The sequence below is a fragment of the Pelodiscus sinensis genome, chromosome 2 (assembly GCF_049634645.1).
Source record: "Pelodiscus sinensis isolate JC-2024 chromosome 2, ASM4963464v1, whole genome shotgun sequence".
NCBI lineage: Eukaryota > Metazoa > Chordata > Testudines > Trionychidae > Pelodiscus > Pelodiscus sinensis.
In genome coordinates this window covers 46,506,231-46,525,621 of record NC_134712.1, presented here as the reverse complement: position 1 = coordinate 46,525,621, position 19,391 = coordinate 46,506,231, and the positions used below count along the sequence as shown (strand labels likewise).

The window sequence follows — 19,391 nt, the reverse complement described above, 5'->3', positions numbered from 1 at the left end:
CAGCAGGAACCTACTAGAATCAGTCAGAGCAATCAGTCCAATTAAAACACCTGAAACCAATTAAGAGGCTTACAGATTCAAGGAAACCAGACTAATTAGAATACCTGGGGATCAATTAAAAGTCAGTTGAGAATGGTTTAAAAAGGCTTCCCCCTCTGTTTGCTCAGTGTGTGAGGAAGGAGCTGATGAGAGTAAGTGTGGTGGACAGTCTGGGAGACAAAAGTGCAAGCAGATACCAAGAGGAAGAACCTCTGGTAAGGAAGGTGCTGGCAAAGGCTGTGGAGAAGTGGACCAGGGATTTGTGGTTGTCACACAGCTGTTGTTAGAAACATTACAAATAGCTGCTATTATAGGGTCTCTGGAGTGGAACTTGGAGTAGAGGACGGGCCTGGGTTCTGCCCACAACCAACTCCCAAGTTCAGGACTAGAAAGAGACTGGGTTTGGTCCAAGGATATGTCCTACCTTGTATCACTGGGGGGGGGAGCTACAAAGTAGAGTAGTCTCGGCTTGTGCCAGGTCCTAGACCAAACCCCACCGTGGCTCTGCAGTTTAAATGTAGTAGGAGCCAGGCTGCCTGCGTGCCCAGCTCCTACTACATTTAAACAGCGGGGGTAGGTCCAGGACCCCGCCTTCCCCTATTGACTAATCGTATAGTTGATACTAATTGTATTGACTATACCATTAGTCGATTACCCGCTTCTTAACATCTTTAATTGATAACATGGATAGATAAATACTGCCACTAAAGGAGATGTAGTATATTCTTTTACATGGAGTTGCAGTTTTAAATCCTTTATATTAATTTGGTATGCTGTGAACTAGCAGTTTAAATAAAAGGCCGATGGATCATTATATTCCCTTAGTACTTGGAACATTTCAGTTAATTTAAAATAATGCTGCATATTACCTAAGAGTCAAATATATAGAGGGAGTCAAACTTAGGCCAGCATAGTTTAAAGACAATTGAATTCCATCTTGAGAATTAATTTGAAATAGATTTTAAGTGCAGTATTTTATCCAGAGAGTGTTGCATCAAATATTGTACTCATCAGATTTATGTCCCTCATTGGAACACTGATGTGCCATAGCACTTCTCATGACAAAATTGGTGCTGTAAGACTGCACAAAAACACAGCCGTGCTTTCAGTTCTCTTTCTTCTTTATAGCTCTGAAGAAAATATCAGAGGCAAAATATTGAGATTCTTATGAGGGTGGATAACTCCCCTCTTGTGGTAAAACCCTCCAGAGGGATGATAAGGAAAAGGGAAATGGTGAAATCATCAGAGCTTCTATCTGTGTTATTATCAATGGGAATAGAACTGCACCATACAGATGGACCATGCCCCCAAAATACAGATGCTATAGGAGGAAGCCAAGGCCATTTATTTGGAGGCCCCCAGTGCTCATCCTAGTTCATGCCAATTTGGCATAGAATTACATTGCTAGTGACTGTCCAGGTGTTCTGCAGTAAAAGTAATATATATAGGGTTAGGCTGTAGTACCTTTCCTGGGATATGATATATCTACTCAAAAATACATCAACAGAGGGTCACTCAGTGCCTTCTTCCTCCCTCTACAATGAATCCCAACCCCAAAGAGACCTGAAAAGTGCAATACACTACCATGGAGATAGATGACTCTATTCTTAAGTGCTGGAAAGGAGGAAGAAATGTGCACAGAAAGTACATTGTGAAGGTTTTCTGGCATTTACTCAACCCTTACTTAAGGCAAATGGGTAAAAATTGCATAAAAATCTCCGGTTTCAGTCCCAGGAAACTATATTTCAGGTATAATGCATCTTTCAGGTATAATGCATCTAAGTGTCAAGAGCAAGATAGACACTTAAGCATTCCCACCAGTAATCTTAAAAACCTCTTCCTGAGAATTAAGTGCTTTGCAAAAGTTGAGGAACATTATTAAAAGTGGACATAATACTTGAAGTAAAAGTAATACTTGACTGTCTTTAGAAAGTGCTATGAGGAATACATCTTTTAAAACAAACTTTGGTAACATTATTATAAATGTTTGTACTAAATATAATTTTGTTTTGAATAAATTTTACTATATTTTCTACATCATAAAATTGTGGGGTGGGGACTTTTTAAATCCATTATTTTGCAGAATTTTTGTTTAGTGTGATTTTTTTTTATGGGGTTTTGTGGTAGTGAAAATTCCAGACACATGCCACCATTTCTGTTTGGTTATCACTCTCATTAAAAAGTCACTGACAAATGTTTTAATAGAATTTGTTTGGTCCCTCGACTAGTCGTTTACATCCCTAAACCTAAATTAAATATATGCTTAATTTTAATATTAAAATTTAGAACATGCTTAACAGGAGCATAGAAGAGAGACTTCCCATGCAAATAGGGAGCATAAAGTGGGAACATATGAAAGGGTTGAAAAGACAAGTGGCCTTCCTGAGAAATGCACCCTGAAGTTAGTTTAGTTTGAATCAGGCCTGAGGTTTGCTGCTGTATAAACATTGTGCTCCAATGCCAACTGAAGTCATTGTAAGTTGGATCAAGCCCTTGATGTTCTGGTATAGCTGCCAAATTGTGCATTATCACCAAAAAAAAAAAAAAAAAAAAAAGGGCAGTAGATCCAATGGAGCCTTTTAATTCCATAATTTAAATGTTATAAATTATATGTGTTTATATTTACATATCTGTTATTTTCTTAACAGACTTGATTCAAAGGAACCTTTCCTGTCTGTTGGGTGAGTAAGTTTATATGTGTGTATATGTACATATATATTTTTTAACCATTATGCAATATTGTTGACCCTATTAGACCCTGTAAAATATACAGTGTTGAAATGCTAAGTTCCCTCACGTAAATGTCATTCATTATGTATCTAAGCTTCGAAAGCATCAATTTTAATCTATAAATGTCAGCAATTATTTATTTCTCCTTCCACCCAAAAATAACAATAAATGTTTTGTCTTTGTTGATTAACTGAAATGAACAGAGGAAAATTTACATATATGTTAGTTGCTGCACAGTTGTATTAGTAGTTGTTTTTGTTCTTTCAGTTAATATGAATTGCATATTATCAAAGTGTATTAATTTAATATGAATGTTGACAGTATTTTCAGTACAATGAACATGCTGTTTTTAAAATGTCACTGCTAATGCAAAAATTTACAAATATTTTTATCAACTTGGTATTTTTCATTCAGATTTATAAAATATAAAATCAGATCTTTTCAAGCTTATGAAGCATGTATATATGGGTTTGTCTATTAAAACAGTTATAAAACTTGTAACTTCACATACATTGTCACCAATTTTCATATTTTGTTAATTCAAGCTATTAATTCATCTGTTGAAATATGTTGTATTCTGGAAAAGAGTACTCACATGGTAAATGCACCTATGTTTGTATATCACAAAGGTACGCATTAATATTTTATTTTTGAGTCACAGCTGAACTCTTCTCTGTATCATTGTCACTTTTCCCTAAATCTACTGTAACACACTGTTTCTCTTTCTTATTTCCACTTCACTCTTCTTGTTTTTTTCTATCCTGTTCTGTGTTCTTGGACTCCTCACATTCCCTCATGCTTTTTCCTCATTTCTCAGTCCTCAAAACTGTAGTATTGTATACTGCTAAGAATATATACCACAGAGAAAGGGTCCTGATGAAAAATAGTCTGGTAAAAGCTTATCTGGGAAAATAAATGATCCATAGCCTACAAACCATAGTATAAAACCAAGGATTAAAGAATGTTCCATATAACCTGTATATGTAAAAGCAAACAAGAGTAACATGTTAGTTATGGAGTCAAAAGTTTAATGAAAAAAGGGACCAGAATTTGCAAACATTTCTCTCCATGAGTAGCCAAACTCATGTGAGCATCAATTATGAAAATAGCAGTATTGCAGGAATAAAGTTACATACATGAATGTATGCAAGATTATGCCTAATCTTTCTTTGTGCCTGTCATATAAAGTAAAGATTTGTTGGTCATATCTTGAATTAATTGCATACTTTTTTTTCTTTTAATAATTTTTTGTAGGTGCTCAGAAATGTCTAACAGTACGTCTACACTGCATTATTTTGGAATAACTGATGTTGTTCTGAAATAACAAAATGCGTGTCTACACTCCAACCCTTTATTCTGAAATAATGTCGAACTGAAGGAATTCTTACTCCGACTCATGTAACCCTCATCTCTCGAGAAGTAAGGGAAGTTGAAGGAAGAGTGTTCTTCCTTCGACTTCCTGCTGTATAAAACAGCACAAAAAGCCGAATTAAGCTATTTCAACTTAAACTACGCAATTGACATAGCTAAAGTTGTATAGCTTAATTCGACTTTAGCCCTGCTGTGTAGACATAATCTAAGGCTACATCTACACTGCAGAGCTATTGTAGGATACTTCCGGTATCCCTAAATAGCTATTCTGTGTATTTTGAGCAAGACTGATATTTCAAAATATAACGGGCTCGTTATTCCGACATCCCTGTAAACTTCATTCCATGAGGAGTAAGGGTTGTTTTGGAATAGTGCTTTATTTCGAAATTAACTCGAAATAAGCTATACAATTTGTGTAGCTCAAATTGCATAGCTTATTTCAAGCTACAGGTGCAGTGTAGACACCCTAAGTGACTAAAATATTTTTTAATTTTTGTGTTTTCTCTTGCACTAACATAATTTGAAATGACTAAATGAATTATGTCATCAACTTGTGTTGCTAATTCTCACAGTTTATCAATTATTACAATATTTGGAATTTTTCTCAAAGTCCTGCTCCTGAAGACAGGTGATTACATAAAAATCTCTATTTTCGTTTAAAAATATGTTTATATCCCTTGTGGTTGTATTAAAAAAATGAAACTTGGCACAAGTGTGCCACAGAGGCTTAAAAATCAGAAGGAAGATAAAGAAAAATATCTTATAATTAATTATTTTGAATCTCATTATTTTGGGAGCCAATCTCATTATTTTGGATGCTTGAAGTTGACAATACTGCATTTATTTTAGCCACCACTCTGCAGAGTTCATTTGCCCCCCACCCCACAACACAACATAGTGGGTCTATGATTTTGTTGCCCAAACTAGCTACCTCCGAGGAAACCCAGGCTCTGTGCAGACCTGTGCAGTGGGTTGTCTGGGGCATGTCTGTTAATAAGGCATTGTCTTGCTCCATTGTAATTAGCCTGTGTCAAAATGCAAACACTTCCCTCATCTGAAACATCCTTGCCTATGTATTTGCCTTTTGCCTTTCCCTGTGTAACCAGGAAGAAGCAGACTTGTTGACCCATTGGCCTGAGCAAGTAGTTCTCCTTAGTGCCGAATCATGGATTTACTCCACCGAATTGCAAAATGATTTTTGTTTTAACTTGCTCATATTTTGTTCCTCTGTTGAGACCTTCGATTGCAGGTTTCAACCCAGAATGATAGTTAATGCTCTAAACCAGTGGTGGGCAACCTGTAGCCAGTAGGCCACATGCAGCTCATCAAAGTTCTATTGTGGCACGTGAGACATTTTGTTTACTGTTGCTCATTCGCAGGGTTGCCAGATTCCACTGATTTCCATCCACATCGGGTTTTTTCCTACAGATATTACTGAAGTGACATGCACATAAAGCCAGGGCACATGAAGTGAGGTGCTTCCTGATTGCACACATTGACCGTGAGAGCCGCATACTCCCTTTGCATTCAGTCAAAACATTGCTATGATTTAATCAGCACACCCCACAAATTCTAGGTACACCGGTACTGTTAGCAAAGCTATCCCAAGAGTCTGTCTTGATTAAGACAATCTTGAGGCCTAGTGAGTGAGATGAAGGGGGGCAACTCATGTGGCCCATGCACTACTCTAGGTTTCCCATTGCTGCTATAAACCCTTGAAATTACATTAAGTGCTTGTCACAGAACTGCTTGTTCAATCTTAATTAGAATAGCACATGTGCACCCCTATAATGTCCCTTACATTTAGAGTAGGCCAAAGCAGCTATCTAAATTAACTGTGGATGCCAACACATGATTTGTTCTGCAAGTCAGCTTTTCATTTATCTCCCTGATGCAGTGGAGACTTGCTCGCACCTTTTCATTTGACTGGTAGCAGATGATAATTATACATTTGTATTGTTAATATTATTATTGCAGAGTCTAGGCTAAGGACCAGTAAGGTTCTTCATGATTGTGTGTGTGTGTCTGCACATGCTAGTGCAAAGCAATATTAAATGTAGCAGCCTACATGCCAAGGCTAATGGTGGCACTTTCCTGGAGATGAGTGTAAAAGTGATGAGGAGCTGTACTGCCCCAATGGGAGCTATGGTGAGCATAGAACTTGTCTCATATGCTTATCTACAATGGGGGCAGTCAGAAAAATTAATCTGAATTAAGTAATGGTGTGAATTTAGAGAAGTGTAGTTATGCCACTTTAAGCCCCCATGAGGAATTTAGGGCTTGTCTACAGTTAAAATGCTGCAGCTGTGCTGTTGTAGTGTTTCAGTGAAGATACGTTTTATATTGATACAGGAGGGCTTCTCCTGTAGGCATAGGTAATCCACCTCTCTGGGAGATGGCAGCTGCATCAATTTGAGAGTTTTTCCATCAACCTAGCACTGTATATACCAGGGCCTAGATTGGTTTAACTGTGTCATTAGGGGGAGTGGATTGTTCACACCCCTGAGTGAGGTATCTATTCTTAGTGAGCTAATTTCTTAATGTCGACCAATTCTTATTCAAAATAACAGTAGCCATAGGACGTGTTACATAGTGCAGCAACGTGCACTACAGGATCTGACTTTTAAAATGCTCTGATATGTTGAGCATTAATTGGTCTGTGTAAATCCTGTTGGCATGCACTAGAAGTTTGGACTACACGTCATTGTTTCAAGCCCTCGAGAACTTTTAGCATGTGCCAGTATGTTTCCTATTAGCCAGCTATATATAGTTTGCTTTAGAAATCATACACCTGCAGTATACATTACCACACAATGTAGGCAAACTCTTTTTTCTGTTTATTTTAATCCACTTTGAAAATTAATTTGGATTAACTTTCCTGAGTGTCTCCATGCAGACAAGCCCTTAACATGGTGTGATGTTTATTCCCATTTCCCAGCATGGCCTTTTCCATGGGCAAATGTGAAGGAGAATGATGCCCATTTCCTCCATCCCCTCACCTCCCTCCTGAGGCAGTTTGCAAGCTGGAGTACATGTGGTCAATAGTCCCTACATCTCCTGAACAAAGGAGCTGTGATTATTCCAATCAGAAGGGACACTGTGATCATCTAGCCTGATCTCCTTTATTACTGAGACCATTGAACTTCCCTGAATTAATCCTTGCTTGATCTAGAGCATATTTTCTTAGAAAAACATCCAGTCTTGATTAAAAAAATTCCTTCACAACTCTGGGTAAATTGTTACAATGATTAATTCCCCTACTGCCAAAAAATTGTGCCTCATTTGCTGCCATTTAATAAGTCACATTTGGCTACCATTCAGAAGGAATATGAAAGGAAGAGTGAGAAATACAGCTGATATTTTTTTATGACTTTCAGCCCCTGCCAGCTGCACAGAATAGGTTTGTTCCTTGATAAGTAGGCAGTAGCTTTTCACTGTGCTTGGCTTTGCAAATCCATTTGCTTTAAATATCTTGTCAGCTAAGATTCAAGCTATTTCTCCTCCTTTTGTGTAGATGGTTAAAAAAATCAAATCCAAACTGCTGATATTTCAGATCTTTTTTCAAGCTAAGTCATGTATGCTAAATGTTACAAATTTGGAAGAGGAATGATCAGAGGATGGGGAAAGTGGACAAGGGGTGGGATGAAATGGGATGTGAATTGAGTTAGTGGTCAGAATTTGTTAGGCATTGTTTACACCTGACAGTTAATTAGGATCAAGATATGTACGAGGTGCAAAGTAATTATTCCTGAATAACTCCATGCGTAGACACCATATTCCAGAAATAGAAGAGAGCCTTGTTCTGCTTTAGCATAATCACCTTGCTACCCCCCAGTGTAGGTGACTACAATTTAGGGTTGCCAGGTGTCTGGTTTTGAACCGGACAGTCCAGTATTTGAGCTTTCTGTCCGGGAAACAAATTGAGAAAATACCGGACATATAAACGTCCGGTATTTTCTAATTACATGTTATTATTATCATGAATATCAATACGTAGTTGCATACTGCCTGGCTGGTAGACACGTTCACACTGCGTGACTGTGTCTACCAGCCAAGCAGTACGCAACTACACAGTAGAGAGGAGGGTGGTGGGGGCGGAGCCGGAGTGCAATGGACTCCCTGGGGCCGGACTCGCCAGTGTGCCCTGCCGGTACCATGCGCAGGATGGGCAACACCCCGGGATCTGCATGTGCCTGGGCCAGCCACGCTCCCCACCAGCTGGTTTCTCCCCCCCCTCCCCTCTGGCTCATTCCCCCCAGCCAGCCCCACTCTCCCCAGCCTCCTCCCAGCCAGCCCTGCTTCCTGTCGTCCGGTTCCCCACCCCCAATATGCCCCGGCCAGCCCCGCTCCCCCCCAACTCCCTCCCAGCCAGTTCTCCCCCCCTAACCCGAACTCCCGTGGCCAGCCCCGCTCCCTCCGCAATCCCCTCCCAGCCAGCCCTGCTTCCTGTCAGCCATTCCCTCCCCTCTCCCCCAATCTTCCCTGACCAGCCTCACTCCCCCCGACCTCCTCCTGGCCAGCCCCGCTCCCCGCCTGGCCAGCCCCCCCATCTGAGATCAAGTGAGTCCGGTATTTTTTTTAAGTCATCTGGCAACCCTACTACAGTTCATAATACAAAAATTGGAATTGTTTTAAGATACTTTTAAACAAGCAGTGCCAATTCCTGCTGTAAACTTGCTCCCTCACAGGTCTACCAACAGGGAGAGGGAAAAGGGGGGGAGTTGCTTCCGAGCCTGGTGATTAAAAGGGGCCAAGGACTCCGGCTGCCACCACTGCCACAGTAGTAGCAGCACTGGTGGCTGGAGCCCTGGGTCTTTAAACTGCTGCTAGAGCACCATGCTCCGGGCTGGGCTAAGGGCTGCAGGGGCAGGCGCCACGCTCCAAACAGCACTGAGGTCTGTCTGGGGGCCATGACAGTGCACTGAGGACTGGCTGCTCTCAGCCCTTTCCCTTTTCCTTTGCTTTGCCCCTTCTGGGAGCACAGAGCTGGCATGCTCCTACCTTGCCTAAGGGCCAATAGAGGTTTTTGCTCCCTCCCCCCACTCCTTCACATATCTATATTTCCTTACAGTACTGTCAAGCTACATAAAATCCTCAGTCTTGCTACTGACAGAGCAGTTTCTAAAGGTTTTATTTGATGCTTGTTTAATATAAAATCTTTCAGCGTTATTTATAATGCATGCTTCTGAATTAAATAAATCCACTACAAGTCCTGCATATACTGCATAATTTGAAACCATGCCTTTGCAATTTTTGCACATTTCTAAGACATATATATTTCATCTCCAATCTGTAGTTTAGCTATAGAACACAACTCAGAAATGGAATTATACATCCTGCCCATTTGCTTTAGACTAGAGTGATATATAATAATCTGTGCTGAAATGTAAGTAGCATGTTTAGTGTTGGCTAATGTAACCTGCTTATTCATTTATTGTATCAACAGACAGTCCTACTAAATAATCTTTATTTTAATTTTGCATTTCCTTCTCTAGTGACTTTTGCAAATATTGCTAAACAATAACAAAAACAAAACCCAACCTAGTAGAGAATGTGTCTCTGGTATTTTAGCATAGGTCTGCTCTTAGCTGCATGGATCAGGGACTTAATTTTCTGTCTTGCATCATTTTATCCCATTAAAGAGTCCATGGAGGAAGCTCTGGGAATCCAGGGATCTACACATGGGTAAGGAACAGGAGAAAGGAAGGCTGAGACACATGTTAATTATCCTCAACTTCACAAACTTGAGCCCACTGGGAATTCAGATAAGAATTAATGAAGTGTGAGCCTTAGTGTTAACTTTTTGCAGCTTGCCTCTATGTTATGCACCCTCAGCAGAGGAAGCCCGGGCTGCAATTCAGCCCATCTGGAGATATTTTACAAAGGACCTTAAAAGGAAGGATTCCAAAACCTGTTTTGAAGTACACGGTCTTCTGTAGATCATCTAGGTGCCCCATGGATTCTTGAGTTCTGAGGAACTCATAGACTCATAGACTTTAAGGTCAGAAGGGACCATTATGATCATCAAGTCCGACCCCCTGCACAGTGCAGGCCACAGACTCTCACCCACCCCTCCTAGAATAATCCTCTCACCTATATCTCAGATATTGAAGCCTTCAAATACTTTGAAGACCACAAGATGCAGAGAATACTCCAGATGTGATCTGTACCCCATGCTACAGAGGAAGGCGTAAAACCTCCAGGCTACGTCTACACTGGCCCCTCTTCCGGAAGGGGCATGTAAATTTCACGAGTCGTCGTAGGGAAATCCGCGGGGGATTTAAATATCCCCCGCGGCATTTAAATAAAAATGTCCGCCGCTTTTTTCCGGCTTTTAAAAAAGCCGGAAAAGAGCGTCTAGACTGGCCCCGATCCTCCGGAAAAAGTGCCCTTTTCCGGAGGGTCTTATTCCTACTTCAAAGGGCACTTTTTCCGGAGGATCGGGGCCAGTCTAGACGCTCTTTTCCGGCTTTTTTAAAAGCCGGAAAAAAGCGGCGGACATTTTTATTTAAATGCCGCGGGGGATATTTAAATCCCCCGCGGATTTCCCTACGACGACTCGTGAAATTTACATGCCCCTTCCGGAAGAGGGGCCAGTGTAGACGTAGCCCCAGGGTCTCTGCCAATCTACCCTGGAGGAAAATTCCTTCCCGACCCCAAATATGGTGATCAGCTAAACCCTGAGCATGTGGGCAAGACTCACCAGCCGGACACCCAGAAAGTTCTCTATAGTAACTCCTATCATCCCTCCATTGACCTATTTCCCACTGATAATGAATGGTCAATTAGTTACCAAGATCATGTTATCTCATCAAACCATCCCCTTCATAAACCCATCTAGTTTAATCTTGAAACCAGATAGATCTTTTGCCCCCACTACTTCCCTTGGAAGGCCGTTCCAGAACTTCACTCCTCTAATGGTTAGAAACCTTCGTCTAATCTCAAGTCTAAACTTCCTACTAGCCAGCTTATATCCATTTGTTCTTGTGTCCACATTGGTATTAAGCTTAAATAATTCCTCTCCCTCCCTGGTATTTATCCCTCTAATATATTTAAAGAGTGCAATCATGTCCCCCCTCAGCCTTCTTTTGGTTAAGGTAAACAAGCCACGCTCCTTAAGTCTCCTTTCATAAGACAGGTTTTCCATTCCTCGGATCATCCTAGTGGCCCTTTTTTGTACCTGTTACAGTTTGAATTCATCCTTCTTAAACATGGGAGACCAGAACTGCACACAGTATTCCAAATGGGGTCTCACCAATGCCTTGTATAATGGCACTAACACCTCCTTATCCCTACTGGAAATACCTCGCCTAATACATCCCAAGACCGTATTAGCCTTTTTCACGGCCATGTCACAATGGCAGCTCATAGTCATCCTATAATCAACCAGGACTCAAATCTCACCCCTCAGAAATATTTGGAGAAAACTCTTCCAGAGGAAACATTGTGTATTTTTAATTCCCATCTCAAAGAGCAACCAGTCCCTTTATGAATAAAACATTTTCTTTGATTAGTATTCCAGCCAGATCTTTCTATTTTTCCATACAGGTTCTTTTGTTCAGGTTCATTAATTCTTTAAACAAGTGTTAATACAGACAGCATGGAGCAGAATAAGAATGCCATGGCAGAATAGCAAGATTATTCAATAGCAATGTCACAAAGACCTAACCCCTGACTTGCTGATGGTAGGGGTTAGTCCATGGGGGCTATCCATGGTGCTCCACTTTAGCTTTTAACTGTGAATGGGGAAACTACTTCCCATGAGAAGAGGGGAAAACAGTAGGGGTTGGCAGCTTTTAAACGTAAGAGTTAAAAACTTAGCAAATTCTACAGCCCTTTCTCACATTCTTACCTGGGGGCATCTGCTCTGTCTGAGTAATGTTCTCAGGGCCATTGGTGTGGTGAGAGGAGGGAGCACATGCTTGAATATAATAATATTTAGTAGATAGCTGTCCATTTCTCCTCCCTTGCTCCCTGCTGGCCCAATGGGGTTATAACTGTCCCTGTTCCCTTGCTGCCTCCTGTAGTCATTCTTGCTGTATAACTGTCCTTCCTACCATACCCCTACCTTTTCCATTTTATGAGAAACAATCAAATTCCATGCACATCCCATTATCCTGGCACAACCAAACCCTGACCTTGCTTTGTTAGGATAAGAGGAAGCCACAAATTTGGCAGTCCTAGCTCTTACCATTTAGGAAGAGTTCTTGAACAAACAGACTCATATATGGATGAACAGACAGACAGATGTACGTTTCTAAAATATCTATTAAAAGATAAGAAGGAGGTATAGCTAGATCCCAGAAAGCTGGGTTGGGGGCTAATACAGAAGGAAGGTCCTTGAATGGAAAAATGTGCAAACCACTATGCTATACTTTTAAAGAGTTTTAATGGATAGACAACTTTCCCCTTAGCTTTTCACAAGATTTAATATTCTCTGTTTCCTATCAGGCTAATTAAGATTCTTAAATAATCATCTAATCCACACACCACCCTAACTGTCATACTCATACTGGTTCCTATCACTCTTTGCTCGAAGAGCTTCCTGCAAATCTGAGATTACTGAGAAGCAGATAGAAAGGGTGCAGCTCCATTTCCAATTACTGCCTCTGTCAGTCTTCAGGTATTCTCATCTCATCTCATCTCTCCGTAGAGACTCCAGCTTATTTATTGTTACTCAGCCACAGTCTGAATAACCATAGCAGGGGTGAAGATAGACTAGGCGCAGGCGGGCCGGCTCTGGGTCCCTGGAAGGGGCATGGATTTGGTGGAAGTGTTGGGGCTAGATTCCCCTAAACAGCCCTTCAGAATGCCCAGGGCTCCAGCAGTGGTTTAAAGGGCCCAGAGCTCCTGGCAGTCACCGCTTCATCACAGCAGCAGCAGCTGGAGCCCTGAGCCCTTTAAATTGCTGGGCTCTTTTGTAGCTATCCCCCCTTGCCTCCCCGACTCCGTTAGCAGCCCTGAATACTGATATTGCCCCAATGTTTTCGTCAGAGAGAGAAAAGACTAATACTTTGGGCAAGATGACCTTTTTCTAATTCCGTCAATGTTTATTAGCGACCGAATATGCACCCTAAGAAAGGGGTTCTCAAACTTCATTGCTCTGCCACTATGACAATACAAATTACTTTCCAACCAAAAGAGGGGGAACCAAAGCCTGAGCCTGCTCTAGCAGCACTACCCAGGTGGGGAAGAAGTCCAAGCCCCACCACTGTGGGTCGGGAGACAAACCTGATGCTCAAGAGCTTCAACTCCAGGCAGGAGACTTGCAATCTTAGACCAGCCACCCAGGGCTGAAGCCCTTGAGCTTTGGCTTCAACCCTGGGTAAAGAGGATGAGTTTCAGCTCCGAGCCCCATCAAACTGAAGCCAGCCTCAGCAACCCTGTTCAAAGAGGATGATGACTCCCTTTGGGAGAACCACTGCCCTAAGAAATCCCTTTTCAGCTCTGACCTTAAAATCATTAGTTGTGTTGCACTTTAATTGAGAGAAGCAATAGACCATGAGATCTCTTTTCCCTCTCCTGGTTTTATTCCATTTGCCTTTCTCTTTTTCCCCCCCTTCTTTTGTTCTGTCTCGTTCGCTTCTGTTACCCAATACCACCATCACGGTTTCTCTGGAAGCAGTAGGGAAGTTGCTTTTTTAAACTCTTGGTTAATGTCTAATCTGTTGCACAGTAACATGCTAGATGTATGGATCCTAGAACCACCTATGCAGGAGGGTTTCTTGCTTCATCTTTTCTGCCCACTGGCCTTGACGCAGCCTATTTTGTTGCAGACATTGGAAAACTTATTGAATATCTCCTGCTACCTATCAAGCTTTCTGGGCTTCACAGGAAGTAAAACATCTTTACACAGGGTGCTCTGTGAGGACACATTTAGGGTTCCCCAGATTCACATACAGACAGATACCACAAATGCAGTGGCTGAGGGAACACAGTTTCACAGGATACAGAGACCCATGGTTGGGGGTGTCTGTTACTAGTACCTAAACAAGTACCATAAGATGAATGTCAGAAGATGATGGCAGAGCTGAGGCAGGGAATGAAATCTGGGGAGGGGAAACTGCAATGTGTGTGGAGTTTCTGAAGGAAAACCCAGGGGAGGAGAGAATTTAGGAGCAAAGCAGCACCTTCAGCTGTGCACCACTAGCAAGGATAGCATTTGGGGGCCAGAGCAGTTTGTTCCAGGCCCCCATTTGAAAGGGCTCTCAACCTAAGTAGTGTGCAAACAGGCACATGAGGTCACAGGGCCACTCTTTGAAAATAGGCCTGTCGGTCCTTCTGTCATACAGGGACCTTTCAGCAAACTGGAGCAGTGCTATGACCCCCTGCACCTGGACTGCACAAGGCTGGATCTGGACCCAGCCTTGTAAGACAAGAGCCTGCACTTTCAGGTTTGGACACACAGTAAATACACATTCAGATTTTCATCTGTATTTTCATTTTTTCAGTATATAGTACTGTATTAACATTTAGAATAGTAATAGAGATGTAGCCGTGTTAGTCTGGTCTTGCTGAAAAAAAAGACAGGACTATGCAGCACTTTAAAAACTAATAAGATGGTTTATTAGATGATGAGCTTTCGTGGGCCAGACCCACTTCCTCAGATCAAACTGTGGAAGAAAATTGGCACGACCATAAATACCAAAGGGATACAATCAAAAAAAGTGAATCACTTTTGAATCCGGATGATCACCTGGAAATTGGGCTTCTGTGCTGAATGAACAGGCAGGGCAGAGAGTTACACAATGGATGATGGGTGGTTGGTGGCTTGTGTTGCCGATTAGCCAGATTGTTACAGTCTGAATAAGTCAGAGCTTTCCCTTTGTAGAATGTGTTACATCTTTACAAGAATAATTTTTATGACATTTACTCTGTGCCATTTTATAAACTGTAGCTTGAGTGTTCTGGTGTAACAAGCCACACGTTGTATTTAATTACACTCTCTCAGTAGCCTCATGATGAACATTTAGAACACCTATATAGAAATTCATATCCTGCATTATCTTATTGTTTAATTGCAGTAACTATACACACTGTAGGATTACGCTAATTAAAATTTTAAAAACAATTAGGATATGCCATGATGCCAATATTTTAACTAATGAGATGGAGCACCATTTATTTAAATGATCAGTTGCAGGGAAATTGTTGAATGTTTTACAATTCAGTTAACATAAGCCCACCCCTCACCTTTATTCAACAAGCAACAGCAATTATATTTAGAGCCTTATCACACAGTCCTGACTGAGGCAAAACTCTCACTGATTTTAATAAGAGGCCTTTTGTTCAGAATCAGAACTTCAGGATGGAGTGCACATGAAATCTCTAATTAGGACAAATGCAAATACTCCACTTGGAAAGGAACAATCATTTGTGCACATTCAGGGAAATGATAGCTTTGGACGGAGAAAGGGACCTGGGCGTCATAGTGAATCACAAGCTAAATATTAGTCAACAGTATAACATTGTTATAAAAAAACAAATGTCATTTTGGAATGTATTAGCCTAAGTGGTGTAAGCAAGACATCAGGGCTGCATCTAGACTGGCATGATTTTGCGCAAATACTTTTAACGGAAAAAATTTTCCGTTAAAAGTATTTGCGCAAGAGAGCGTCTATACTGGCATGTACCTTTGTGCAAAAGATTTGCTTTTGCACAAAAGCATCCGTGCCAATGTAGACGCTCTCTTGCGCAAGAAAGCGCCGATGGCCATTTTAGCCATCGGGTTTTCTTGGGCAAGAAATTAACATTGCTGTCTACACTGACCCTCTTGCGCAAGAATACTTGTACAAAAGGGCTTATCCCTGAGCGGGAGCGTCAGGATATTTGTGCAAGAACCACTGATGTTGTACATTACGAAGTCAGTGTTCCTGCACAAATACTAGTTGCCAGTGTAAACAGGCGGCAAGATTTTGCGCAAAATCATGCCAGTCTAGACGCAGCCCAGAAGTAATTCTTCTGCTCCATTCCGCACTGATTAGGCCTCAGCAAGAGTATTGTGTCCAATTATAAGAGCCACATTTCAGGAAAGATGTTGATAAATTGGAAAAAGTCCAGAGAATAGCAGCAAAAATTATTAAAGGTTTAGAAAACATTACCTACAGGAGACAATTGAAAAAATGTGTTTTTAGTCTGGAGAAGAGAAGAATTAAGGGCAACATGATAACAGTTTTCAAGCACAGAAAAGTTTAAGGGGGAAAGGAGAATTGTTCTCTTTAACCTCTAAGGATAGGAGAAAAAGCAACGGTCTTATACTCCAGCAAGGGCCATTTCAGTTGGATATTAGGAAAAACTTCCTAACTATCAAAGTTGTTACACAGGGGAATAAATTGCCTAAAGAAGTTCTGGTGTCTCCATCATTCCTACTCTTAAAAATCTGGTTATATAAATTAATGTCAGGGATGGTCTAGGTCAGCAATGGGCAACCTAAGTTAGTGAGGCAGTTGCATGAGTGTCCCTCCTTCATCTCAGTGGGCCACAAGATTGTCTTAATCAAGACAGTCTCTCAGGTTAGAGTAGTTTTACTAACTGTGCTTGCGTACCTAGAATTTGCAGTACTTTCATTGAATGCAGAGGGAGCACACAGCTTCCATAGTCACTGCTGTGTGCAATCAGCATGCATCTCTTTGTGTGCCCTGGCTTTATGTGCATGTCACTTTAGGGAAAAAAATGTGGATGGAAATCAGTGGCATATGGAAATTCTGCATGTGAGCAACAGTAAACAAAATGTCTCGTGGGCCACACATAAAACTTCAACGGGCTTCAGGTTGCCCACTGCTGGTCTAAATAATACTTAGTCATGCCATGAGTGCAATGACTATACTATATGGCCTCTCAAGGTCCCTCCCAGTGCTATGATTCTCTATTAAGTTTTGGTGTCCTTACTCTCCTTCTCTTAGACATCCATCTAGGCAGCAGCTGTTGTGTGTGAACAGCACAGATATCCTTTTAGCTTTTCAGATTCACTGACAACCGTGCTTCAATGTCAACACCAGACAGCGACAATCATTGTAAATTCTTTATATAAAAGACGGTGCTCAAAGGGCCAGATTCTCACTGCAAAAAGCATATGTCCATTGCTCTGGGTGACTTCCTACCTACGTCCTTCTGTTTGCAACATGGCCCTTACGACTGTTTGGACTATAATGGCTCAGTTCAGATAGTGGCCATTTGTGGACATTGAGCAGTGTTTTGCCCTCTGTGCAGGGCAGTGGTGAGATTGATGGGGCCTAACCCCACAGTGTCTCAATCATACAGTTCACACCGAACCTGTATGCACCTCCATCCCTGTAGCAGTCTCCCTTGGTCAGGGACTCAGTGGTATCTTCTCCAGTGGTTGTCCTGGCCATCAAGCTACTAGCAATGCTCCCTTCATCTCTGAGGCACCTAACTCCTGCCTCTAGGCCAGTCAGCCCAGAACCGAGCCAAGTCCTCTCCTTTTCTTCTCCTCCCAGTCTTGGAATTGACTGTACATACAGATAGGTGGCTCTCTTTTACCCTTTTGGTGCTTGTGTGAGGTTTCTCAACTTCATCACAGGGATCCTACAGCCCTTGCTCACATAGGTAATTAAAGGATGTATGATCATTCCTCTAGTAGCCAGGCACTTGTCAGAACACAAATCATTTTTTCAGATCCCTCCACCTTTCATCTCTGGTATCAACAGCAGATATTGTTTAGAGACCATTAAGCACATTTTTGTTTATTAAAGGTCATGATTACAGTTAACCAAGGCTTGGTTCTAGTGAAGTTAGGTTTTAGAACTGGTTGAATTGGTCTAAAAACTGGTGTACATACTGCAAGAAATTGAATGTGGCAAATTCATTCCAAGGCTTCTCATGGCATCATAGTCTTCAGACAACCACCAACTAATTGGTAAAAGTGTTGGTGAAACCCAACATTTTCATGCGTTTTAGGATGAGTAATTATTTGTAAAAATCTTCATACCGGAGCAGTGCCAATTGCTCTTCATTCCTATCATCTAATCAGGGAGCTCAAACAACAGTTACATTTCCAAATCATAGACAACCTCTGAATAATAAACACACAACAATCAGAAGTTCACAAACCACCTAGAAGCTGATGTTTTTTCGCATAATTTATTTGTCAAATATCTAGGAACAGTGAATATATTCACAGAAACAAGGATCAATTCACAAACAGAAAAAAAGGACTAAATCTGTTGGATAATTTATTTGAAATTAATAATTTGACTAGTGCTATTGAACTTTGTGTTATTGGAAGATATGAAGCAGGAGAAATTAAACTGCAGCTTTTGGGATACTAAAGTCAATGTATCAAAAAGAATCAGACTTCATTAGCAAAGGTCCTTTGCATCATTCTGAGTCAAACTGTTCCTGTCTCTATTACACTGATAGAAGTAGTTGCTTTGTTTCCTTGTAAGCTCTCTTGTGTAGTCAATAAAAAATATTAATCATAATCATACTTTAAATCTGTGCTCAAATGCCATTTGATTTCATCTAGACCTTATCTAGGCATCAATAGGTAGACACATTTCATGTTCTGGCTGATGCTTTATAGGCCATAAAACTGTCCTGCTGTGTAGAGCATTCAAAGAAAAATAACATCACAACCATGAAATCCAATATTGATGAGTAATGGTAATGTGTTTTTCCGTGGAGAAAACAGAAAATACTGGAGTTAAGATCAGCGAGCATATATAAATAGAGAGTGACACGTTAATAGTTTCACTTCCTTCAGAGTCTTGTGGATTATAGGACAGTATGCTATAGGCAAAACTGAGAAGTAAATTATTATAATAGCTTAATTCAATAAACTATACAAAAGCAAATGTACTCTATGATGTTTTTGTACTGCTGAAGTATAGTGTGGTTTATTTGTAGTGCTATAAACATTATAAATGCAACCTTCTCTAACTTATATTGTCATATACATATTAGTACATTAATCTTCTCAAGCAATAGTGTTCAGTGTTGTTAACATAATTTTGTTTCTCAGGCAAGGAAGGGCTGGCTGATTGTCTTAGAAACATGATGATTAATGTCTCAGAAAACAGCAACAGTGACAAAGGTGTCTTTCCAATTGTGAGATTGAATTTATTAGCATTTAATAATAATGGACATATCTTCACTTTTTCTGGAGCAGGTAACACTGTATACCCAGATACCATTTATGAATGCTTTATTAAAACAGAAGAAAATATTTATTAAAATATTACTGGGTGTGACAGCTGTTGTATAAAGCACATTATAAAAGTGTATTAATATTA

General features: G+C 40.8%; 1 protein-coding gene across 12 annotated transcripts in view; it reads left to right on the top strand.

Moving 5' to 3' along the window:
* The window catches only part of RALYL (RALY RNA binding protein like), a 566,823-nt gene that overhangs the window by 491,844 nt on the left and 55,588 nt on the right, over window positions 1-19,391 (top strand). For all 12 annotated transcript variants that reach the window (XM_025179532.2, XM_075920455.1, XM_075920456.1 and 9 more), the window contains one exon: window positions 2,688-2,720. In XM_025179532.2, coding sequence (XP_025035317.1) covers window positions 2,688-2,720 — 33 coding nt within the window. The remainder of the gene's footprint in view (window positions 1-2,687; window positions 2,721-19,391) is intronic.